The sequence below is a fragment of the Octopus sinensis genome, unplaced genomic scaffold, assembly GCF_006345805.1.
Source record: "Octopus sinensis unplaced genomic scaffold, ASM634580v1 Contig09776, whole genome shotgun sequence".
Lineage (NCBI taxonomy): Eukaryota > Metazoa > Mollusca > Cephalopoda > Octopoda > Octopodidae > Octopus > Octopus sinensis.
This window is the reverse complement of record NW_021831920.1, coordinates 9816-21018: the sequence shown is the minus strand read 5'-3', so window position 1 is coordinate 21018 and position 11203 is coordinate 9816. Positions and strand designations below refer to the sequence as shown.

The following is an 11203-nucleotide window of genomic DNA, read 5'->3' as shown; positions in this document are numbered from 1 at the left end:
GCAGTTTTCCTAGATTCGGCAAGGGCAGATGCAGATCCAGGACGAGAAGCGGAGTCAACCAATGATGATGAGGAAAATGAGTCTACGCAGGCAACATCCCACACGAGTGCCATTCCCTTCCTGAACGGGAATAAGGTCGACCCGTCAGGGCGTTTTCCATCTCCACGGTCTAGTCCTATCGGTTCTAACATCGAGGGAAATCCAGCGGCGTTTAGCGCGCGCTTCACAACGTCATTATAATCTTAATAATAAAATGGTATGGTGTGTGTCTGTCTGTCTGTCTGTGTGTGCACACCAACTTCAAATTGGCAAAGTACAGATAAATTGTCAAAATCTTTCCCCCTTATAATTAATGGGGAACAAGCTTAAAATCATGAACTCCTCCAAGAATCTTCCACCATACGATGTCCTCGACTTACATGATGAGATCCTTAAAACCTTCCCCCCCAAAAAATTAAAAAAAAATTTTCTGCATTTTGGTTAAAATGAACAACCACGATGTCCTCGACTTACATGATGAGGTCCTTAAAACCTTCCCGCCAAAAAATCAAAAAATTATTTTCTGCATTTGATTAAAATGAACAACGTTAATGTCCTCGACATTCATGATGACGTCCTTAAAACCTTCCCCCCAAAAAAAATTAAAAAAAATTTTCTGCATTTTGTTTAAAATGAACAACTACGATGTCCTCGACTTACATGATGAGGTACTTAAAACCTTCCCCCCAAAAAAAATTAAAAAAAATTTTCTGCATTTTGGTTAAAATGTACAACTACGATGTCTTCGACTTACATGATGAGGTCCTTAAAACCTTCCCCCCAAAAAAAATTAAAAAAAATTTTCTGCAGTTTGGTTAAAATGAACAACTACGATGTCCTCGACTTACATGATGAGGTCATTAAAACCTTCCCCCCAAAAAAAATTAAAAAAAATTTTCTGCAGTTTGGTTAAAATGAACAACTACGATGTCCTCGACTTACATGATGAGGTCATTAAAACCTTCCCCCCAAAAAAAATTAAAAAAAAATTTTCTGCATTTTGGTTAAAATGAACAACTACGATGTCCTCGACTTACACGACAGCGAGAATATTAACACTGATGAACTCCTAATTATTCGCGAGAAAGAAATTCAATTCATCCTATGTTTTTCTCTTTAAAATTAAATGCATATATCATTATCGACATGAATCAAATTAAAGCTATTATCATATTTGACTTTGACAGAATGTGCAATTACAGATTGCACGACTTTGAATAGAGTGTGCAATTAACAGATTTTGAAAAACCACTTTGATAGTGAAACCACATTAGCACAATCATAACACAATTTACCACCAATTGACGCACGACTTGAATAGAGTGTGCAATTAACAGATTTTGAAAAACACTTTGATAGTTGAAACCACATTAGCACAATCATTAACACAATTTACCACCAATTGACAGCGCCATCAGAAGAATTTGCGTAAAAATATTAACTATTTAGTTAAGTTTTTCGTAAAGCTAAAATTTATTTTCGGTATGCCTCTTTTCCTAAACTTTTTTATTATTCAAAAATAATTTTTTCAATAGATAACCGAAGGAGGGAAGACGACCTTAAGAAAATAAGTTTTTCGTAAAGATAGAATTTATTTTCTGTATGCCTCTTTTTTCCTAATATTTTTTATTATTCAAAAATAATTTTTTAAATAGATAACCGAAGGAAGAAAAACGAAGCTGAAGAAAAAACGGGCACCTTAAGGTAATTAATTAAATCTTTTTTGTGTGTCGCTTTTTTGGCTGCTGCTACTCTGCCTGCCCCATTTCCGCCAGTGGTTTTATTACGAAATCTTGCGCCACCTAAATTATGCAACGGAACGAGGTTAGTTACCAAAAATTTAATGGCTAACGTAATAGAGGCGACGATATTAACAGGTAAGTATAGAGGTGAGGATGTTTATATTCCACGAATTCCGATAATTTCTGATGAATTACCATTTAGATTTAAAAGGATGCAATTTCCTTTGAGGATGAGTTTTGCAATGACAATAAACAAGGCCCAGTGACAGTCATTAAAGGTAGTTGGGTTATTTTTAGAGAATGAGTGCTTTTCACATGGACAGCTGTATGTGGGATGCTCGAGGGTAGGCAGAAGAGAAAATTTATTCATATATGCCAAGGAAGGACGGACGACAAACATCGTTTATCAACAGGCGATAGAATAGGGTTACATTAAACCAGGTAGTTTTATACATCTACATAACTTATAGTTGTTTGATGAAACAGGCCCTACGCAGGAGCTAGGTCGCGGTGAGCGAAGCGAGCTGCCGAGCTAGTAAATAAATAAAGATAAGAAACCAAGCTAACATCTGCCATTAGTTTAAGTTCCAACTTCAAATCAATGGCTTTGCCCACCCTCCATATTCTGCCACTTTCGGCGTCCTGGTTACCGAAGAGCGGAAAGCGCGGTTCTCGTTTTCGCCACTTTCTCTGTGGGCGGCAATAAAAAACGGTTGTCTCGAACTAATTAGGTCAAAATTTTTCTACAATGCCAAACAATAGTGTTTTGGGGGACTTTTTAAAAATTCACTTCTCGCCGATCTATTGATGATCTGAAAAGTAAAAGAGGATCTAACATTATGTTTCATAACCTAAGATCTGACATTTCCCGCAAACAATATTTAAAGTTGCTGAAATCGATGATAATACTATTGCTTGGGTCAATTCAATGGATCTTAAAGGAGCCATTTTAAATGATAGGATTATTACTGAGAAAGCAAAAGCCTTTGCATTGAATCTCGGGATTACTGAATTCAAATGAAGCAAAGGGTGGTTAGTTAAATTTAAAAAGAGGAATGGTTTGAAATTACGTAATATGCATGGAGAATCTGCAACTCCAAATTTTGACCCTAATTTAGTATCAGATTTCATTGAATTAATCAAAAATAAAATCAGTCTTTACGGAGCTCAAAATGTTTATAATGCCGATGAAACTGGCTTATTTTACAAAATGATACCGTCTAAGAGTGTTTGTAAAACCATTAAATCTGGCTATAAAGTCCTGAAAGACAGAGTTTCTGTTATGTTATGTACAAATGTTGACGGTACAGATAAGCGAACACCCTTACTAATTGGGTTGTTTAAAAATCCAAGATGTTTCAAGAATTTCGAAACAAAATAGAAAAGTTGGAACAAAATAGAAGTTCCTTAATTTTAAATTGTTTCATTCATGCAAAATGGACTCAAAACAATGAAAATATTAATTATGAAAATCCCTTAATTGAAAATTATGATAATATTCTGGAAAAAATGGATATTATTGATCCGTTAGAAGAAAGTCTTTATATTGAGATTGAATATAATGAAAGTGAAGAACTTGAATTAAATAATTCAGAAAAAATAGAACAAGAAATTAGCGAAGAACCGTGTGAACAAAGTCAGAAAGTTGTTACCATTAACGAGGCTTTTATCGCTTTAAACAAATTAAAAGAGTTCTATAATCAAGAAGAATTCTTTAATATAGAAAATCTTGAGTATATTGAAAACATTGGATCTTCAATGATCCAAACTCTAAGAAGAAACAAGTCGAAACTTGCTGATTTTTTTGTTTTTAATTAATTATTTTGGCTTAATAATTTAAATTATTAATGGATTAAAAAATCGATAAGTCTCTCGAATCCGCCAGATTTTGCCGATCCCCGAAATTGGCGGATTCGAGAGACTTTACTGTACTTACCGAAACAGAAGTAAATCTTTTCCGAGAAAATAAATATACATTACCACTAGGTACCCCGAAAAGAGCCAATATACAAATGCTGATTAACATTATTTTCAAAATAAAGAGCGAAATTCCGAGTTCTGTCATCATAGACAATTTATATACAAAAAATAAAGACATTGCCAATATTCCCTAAACATTATATAATTATTAATACCAAATAGGATATGATATTATATATAGTTATAAATTTGGTAAAAAACATTATGTATCACGAGAAACTGTATTAATAAAGGTCAAGGTTATGCAACGTGCTACTATCTCGATGTGTGCTCTACCTGGACAACAAGAAACTAACAATATTATTAATAATAATATACCTAGAGCAGGATGGAAAACCGCATCGGAGAGGCAGACGTCCGATGTACAGAACATTGTTCTTGGCATTGCCAAAGGGACTGAGTGCACGACCCAGGAGGACTTTGTTAAATCCGTTCTTTCCCAAATGTTGGAAAGAGCTTCCAGGATGCCCAGAAATGGGTGGCCTACCCTGCTTCAGTGTTTCAATCGACGCTTTAGCCGAACCTATCGTTAGATGCACGGAAGAAGCTGGCCAAGACCCCTCTTCCTGGAACGCGGGGGAGAACTGGCGGTGCGGTTATGCCGACAGGATGCCCCCCGTGTTCTGAACAACACGAGCACCAGAGTAGTGAGTTATCGCTACTCTTGCAGGTTAAGGAGATATTTAGTAGGCATATCTCTGCGAATCGTGTTGTCCCCCTTGCGGACCGCAGAGTGACCCGAAAGATACCTCGGTGGCAACTCAGAAGTGACGTGATGGGTTGCATCAATCGTGCCATAGCTTACGCGATCGTGCGTGAGCCTCCGGAGACAATGGACGAGATTTCTCTTATTTGTACTCGGCACAGACAACCTATGATGAAATCACTCAGAGGCCTGCCCCAAAGAGTAGATGGAGAGAAAACATTGCCGCAAAAGTAGCCGCAAGGAAAGCCGAGCTGGAAGCGCTGACTGGGCACATTTTGAATGTGAGCAATGGGGTCAAGGGCAAGACTCCCCCCTTGGTGCGTACTTTACTTCGTCGGGAACGAGCTGCCAAATGGGACCTCAACGAGTTGAGGCGTGTCCGGGCAGAGAGGGAGGAGCTGATTCTCGTTTATCAGAAGAAGCTCTCAACTCATGAGTCTCGGTGTCAGCGCAGGCGGGAGAACAACCTGTTTGAATTTAATCGCAGGTCGTTCTATCGTCGGTTGCACGGAGAGACGAAGGAGGGTACCCAGCAAAAGGCCGAAATGCTTGACACATGGGGGAGTATGTGGAAAGCACGTCCTCGCAAGGGTGTGTCGTTTCCGTTTTGTGGACCCGATGCTCCCTTGATGACCGAGTCTTGTGGTGTCCCTGACATCCGCAAGAAGTTCGATGAAGCAGTAAACCGTCTCTCTGACTGGAAGACACCTGGGGTCGATAAAGTGTATAATTTCTTTATTAAAAATTGCAAACCTATCCATGATTGCATGTGTCGAGCAATCGAACAGTTTACACTAGACCCTGGCTCGATTCCAGAGTGGTTATGTACTGGGGTCACTTATTTGATCCCTAAAGTAGATAACCCTTCCGCTCCGACAGATTATCGTCCGATAACCTGTATGCCCAACCTGTACAAGTTGATGACTAAGGTGGTGGCTACTGAGGTCAGAAATTTCGTGGAGGTGAATGGGATTCTGTCCGAGAACCAGTTAGGTACTCGGCGGGATTGCCAGGGAGCTAAGGAGCAGGCACTGATCAACAAATGTCTCGCGAGAGCCCACGGAAACTCACTAGTGTCAATGTGGGTGGATGTGAAGAAGGCATATGACTCGGTTGATCATGCCTACCTCGTTGAGTGTCTGCGAAGGCTTAAATTGCCAATGTGGTTTATCAAATTTGTTGCAACTGTGATGGACAGGTGGAACGTCCATCTAAATTACAACAAATGCGATATAGGCGAGGTGAAACTAGAGAGGGGCATATTACAGGGCGACAGCATGTCTCCGCTGCTGTTCGTCCTCTGCCTAGAACCGCTGAGTAGAGTCCTCACTGCCCAATTCGAACAAATGTCGATCGAACATGGAGGAGGGTGTTTTAGCACCAACCATCTCATGTTCATAGACGACATTAAGCTGTTCGCTCGGTCTTCAGAGATCCTTCACTCAATGGGTAAAGTCCTGAAAGGTTTCATGAAGGCCGTGGGGTTGGAGCTCAATTACAACAAGTCGGCGACTAACACCCCTGTTTGTGGTGACCTAGTCAAAGTCTTGGAGGAACACCAAGGATATAAGTATCTTGGTGTGGTTGAGAGTCCAGCCTCATTAATCACACCCGAAACGAGAAAGTGTGTAGTGGAGGGTGTGCGTAGTAGGGCGGCAATGTTATGTAAGACTCGGCTTAATGCACGGAACTTATTTCATGCCTTGAACGAGTATTCCATCTCATTGCTAAACTACTACGTTGGCCTGATCGAATTCGAGCCGAGTGAGTACGATGAAATGGACCTTATTGTCCGAAGAGTACTCCGAGAGAATCATGTCCACGTGTTGGCAAGCAATAAGGAGAGATTGTACTTGTCTCGCGGGCAGCTAGGACGTGGACTGAGTAACATCGTACACTTAAGTGAGCGAATTCTTACTAAGATGCACGACACCTTGTGGAGTGGGTCGAGTGTATCCCAAGGAAGGCTGCCATCCTTGCTGCTGAAAAAGCGCGTGGTACACACCTAGGGACCATAAAAGGCTATGTGTCGGCTAAGTATGGTCTAGGTGCTACCCAAGTTAATGTGAAGGAGTTGATCAAACTTCAAAAGGAGTCTTTAATTAAAAAGATCAACTTAAAAGTCCTTCACAAGACTCTCTTTAGCAGCCTGGACAACCCGCACATTGACGTATCGTCGTCATCTACGTGGCTGAAATATGGGAATAACTCTCCCCGATCAGAAGGGTTGTTCTCATATTTGCAGGATAGAAACTTTTTTAATGGTCAACGGAAACAGTGTAACCACTGTAAGAGTAAGGCAATGACCGTTGACCATTTAGCCACGAAGTGCGGGAGTATGCTTTACCATGATTACACATGGAGGCATAACGAGGTGGTGAGGTCCCTCCATCTTTTGCTCTGCAATAAGTACGGCTTGAGGCGGTCCAGAAAGTTGCGAACCCATCGAGTTCAATCGGTGTGTGAGAACTCGCGGGTGTGCATTAAGGTGGATACCCCCATACGCACCTCGATTGTTGTCCAGCACAACAGACCCGACATTGTGGTCCACGATAAGGTCACCGGGGAGATTGTTATCGTGGAGGTGGGCATCACGTGCCTAGACCGTTTGCAGATAGTGGAAGTGGAGAAAAGGAGGAAGTATGACCTCCTTGCAAACGAGCTAGGACTGATGCACCAGTGCAAAGTCCATGTCATCCCGTGTGTGATGACATGGGATGGACTGGTCACCAAATACCACAAGCGGTACTTAAGACAGTTGGATGTAGATAAGTCTCTACAGGCTTATATACAGTCAACTGTTCTTAAGAGGACTCTGGAGAGTGTCTCGTTTGATGCTCGCCGATCCAGCCCTTTCCTGACGTTTAGTCAGCAAGAGGCGCTGGACTGCACCTTCTCGAAGGTCTACAGTGCCAGAGAAGAGGAGGAAGAAGGGGAGGAGGTGCGTGGAGTGCCGCCTTCTGCTCACTTCGAAGGCTCTGGACTTAGTTAGTAAAATTACTTAGTTAATTAGTTTCTTTCTTAATAATTCACATTTTATTAAAAGCAAGATTGCAATCCAACATGCGATAAAATATTAAAATAGGAATTTTCAGCATTAAAAGAATAAGAAAATAGTTATTTCACAAATTTATTTAATCTTCGGCATAAAGAGGCCAAACTAAATTTATCTTGCCTGGAGGAAAGTTTACGAAAATTAGTTTTGTTTTAATCATGTAATAAATCATCTATTCAAGTGGTTAATTTAATCTAACAACAATTCAAAACATTTTTGAAGGATATAGAGACACAATTTATTATAGACCAGCGGTTCTCAACCGTGGTCCCCAGAAAATTTTTAGTGGTCCCCAGGAATTTTCGAAAAATAAAAATATATTAAAGTTAAAACTAATTGTACAATTAAGTATAAATCAAAAACATTGAAATTAATCAAGCGGTTCTCAATCGTGGTCCCCAGAAAATTTTTAGTGGTCCCCAGGAATTTTCATTCTATACTACTTTATCATTCTGAAATTAGGTGGCTTTCAAGGGGGAAAATCCTTTCGAGAATTTGTGAACTTTCCCCTGCGATCTCTTTGTTTTTGCGTGATAATATGCAGCATGATTGGGCCGACCAATTCGATGATTTTACTTTTAAATCGAAAATGTATTATCTTGCCGATTTTTTAAACATTTTAAATGAGTTTAATTTGTCAATGCAGGGTAAAATTTTTATTAATTTATTTAAAGGTCTTTATATATCAATTGTCGAGGTCAATCAAATAATAATGGCTTTTAAAAAAAGTTATTATTGTGGATAATGAAAATAAAAAAAGGAATAACATCAATGTTCCCAATGCTTGAATATCATCTCGGACACAACCCACCGGATAATGTTCTTCTAAGTCTGATAATCAAACATCTGGAAAATCTCAAGACAAAATTTGATGATTATTTTCCTGTTGAAGACCCAATTCCAAACTGGATCGTTCAACCTTTCTTGACCTCATTTAAAGAATATCAGGAACTCAATTTTCAGCAGAGCTTGATTGAACTTCAATGTAATCAGTCTACTCCAATTATTTTCAAATGTACTTCATTATTAGATTTTTGGTATTCTCATTAATAATTACTTATTATTGTTAGGTGTCAGATGGAGAAAGAATTCCCCATTTTGAGTAAAACTGCATTGGAATCAATACTTGCATTCCCCACTCTTTATCACTGTGAAATGGCGATGTCGTGTCTGACTTTTCTAAAAACAAAATATAGAAATAGACTACGGGTACAAGATGATATGCGAGTAGCTTTGTCGAACATAGAGCCTGATATAAGTAAAATTATTCTGAGCAAACAAGATCAGAAATCTCACTAAATTACTATTAAATTTTCTGTTATTTTCATAATGTTCATGTTATTTTTATAATAAATATTCGAACATGTCTAAACCTGGCCCTGACGAGCAGTGTTCCCTCTAAGCTGCGCGCGTGCGCGGCCGCGCAGCAGTTTGCACCTTGCTGCGCAGCGAAATTTTTTTCTGCGCAGTAGAAAGTATAATATTCGATGATGCATGGAAAAAAAATAATCTTGTGAAAAATATTGAAATATTACTCCGGACTGTTTATACTGTTTTCAGTCGATCAAGTATAAAAAAAGCTGCATTTCAGGACCTGGCTAATGTTGTTGTTGAAGATGTCGTTTCATTTAAGCCACTAAATGAAGTGAGATGGGTGTCTCGGCATTTTGCTGTTAACGCTTTGATAAAAAACTACACAATTTTAATTGAATATTTCAAGAAACAGGTTGAAGATGATAATGATCCGATTGCAAAATATTGCTTAAAACAACTTCAAAATCCTCTTATTCATGTTGCTTTAACTGTCTTAAATGAAATTTTGGCTGAATTAGCAGATTTGTGAACAGTTTTCCAAAGAAGCTGTATATCGACCATAGAAGCTGTACAGTTTGCCAGAGCAAAAATTTCGAAGCTGAAATCTCAATATTTGGATGGAAATGAAATTTACTGGAGTGACAGTGTGAAGATGTTGTTATCAACAACTGGTTATGGAGATACAAATACAGATGAAATCCTATGCTTTATCGAGCATGTTTATCTGCATTTACAAGAAAGATTTCCAGCTGACGAATTAAGAGAATGGGTAGCATTTGACACTCAAGCAATTCAAAATCAGACAAACTTTGAATTTGGAAAAGAGGAGATAATTAAATTAGCGAAAAAATATGAAAATTTACTCTCTTCAGAAGTCCCACTCATAAAACTGCAGTCGGAATATACAGATCTCAAGTTTATTTTAAAAGAAAAACTGCACTCTGGTGCTTTGAAAACATTTGAAGATGTAATTTACTATATACTAGCGGAGAAAAAATTTTCAGCCACTGCAACATTTGTGGATATTTGTGGCACATTTCAAGCGTCGAGTGCTGATGCTGAACGTGGATTTAGTTTGATGAACTGTATCAAAACTAAACTACGTAATAGACTTGAGATTGACCATTTGGAGATGATCATGCGAATCAAGTTCTATTTAACAAGTGGGAATACAGTGGATCTTGATCGAGTATACAAATTTTGGATACAAAATAAAAACAGAAGAGAATATCCAATTGACTAGACCTATTTTTTTAACCATTGGTTTTTTAATTGTAAAATTTCCCCCCCCCAAAATTTTTTGCACACGTCACTTTATAACGCTGCACAATGCAATGTGCCCAGCGCGCATAGCTACCACTCGCTTAGAGGGAACACTGGTCTCAATACTTTAAGTTACGTGAAAAATGACAGTGAATACCAAAATCTTGTAAATGTCCTACTCTAAGAACCCGCACAAACTAAATCTAAATTCGAAAATACAGATTTACAAAAAAGCAAATCAATTTATGGTAATTTATGATCTAATTATTTTAACCATCCAACCAACGATGATAATTAATTATTCTTTTAGCCGAGGGGAAGGGGAGCGGCTTGACGGATCTCCAAACTGTCCCTCCTAAGAACGGCAATAGAGAACCGCTGGAAAAGCCATTGATGATCGGTATTTTCAATTACTAATTCATAGTCTTTATCTAAAGGACGATAATATCCAAATCACAATTGCTCTCAATGAAATGGAGATAAAGACATTGGCATTCGCTAAAGATTATAAGAATGGAATTCTAAAGATTCATAAGAAGTGTAGTGAATTTTATCTTACTGTGAAACGTCCTATTATCTAAAAAATTATAAAAGACTGCGAAATTTGTAAATTTGAAATAAATCAGGCGATTTAATCAAGCATTGACACGGGCTATGGCGAAACTGATGGATAAAGAAGGAACTATTTAGATCGAATTACGAAATGAAACCAGAATAGTTACTATGAATATAAATAAAAAATGTCAAGTTTTTTAAATTTTTAGCAATTATTTTTAGTCAGTAATTAGTTTCAAACTATGTAGGTCACTTTGTCAATCCTGTCAACAATGAAGGCCGCTCTGGTCGCCAGCGTGGTATTGTCGCCACCGTGAGGCGCGACATATTATAAAGGCTACTTATGAAACAATTTTTTGGTTAAACCTGCTTAATTCTCTCCCAAACCTGTTGTCTCAATCATTCATAAGTTTTGAAGTGTCAAGAAGTTTTTTCGTAAAGACTTAGCTCGTAATTCGAGAGAGAAAAAGATGTAAAACTCCTCGAATCCGCAAACTCTCGAATCCGCCGTAATTTCCCAGGTCCCAAATTTGGCGGATTCGAGAGGTT

The 11203-nt window shown here is 38.4% G+C and overlaps 1 protein-coding gene across 1 annotated transcript; it reads left to right on the top strand.

Moving 5' to 3' along the window:
* Nucleotides 1-3290: 3290 nt before the first annotated feature.
* On the top strand, nt 3291-9365 carry LOC115228182. The gene is made up of 3 exons (XM_029798825.1): nt 3291-3587; nt 4629-6419; nt 9249-9365. The coding sequence occupies exons 1-3, from the start codon at nt 3291-3293 to the stop codon at nt 9363-9365; spliced, it is 2205 nt and encodes a 734-aa protein (XP_029654685.1).
* Nucleotides 9366-11203: the final 1838 nt, after the last annotated feature.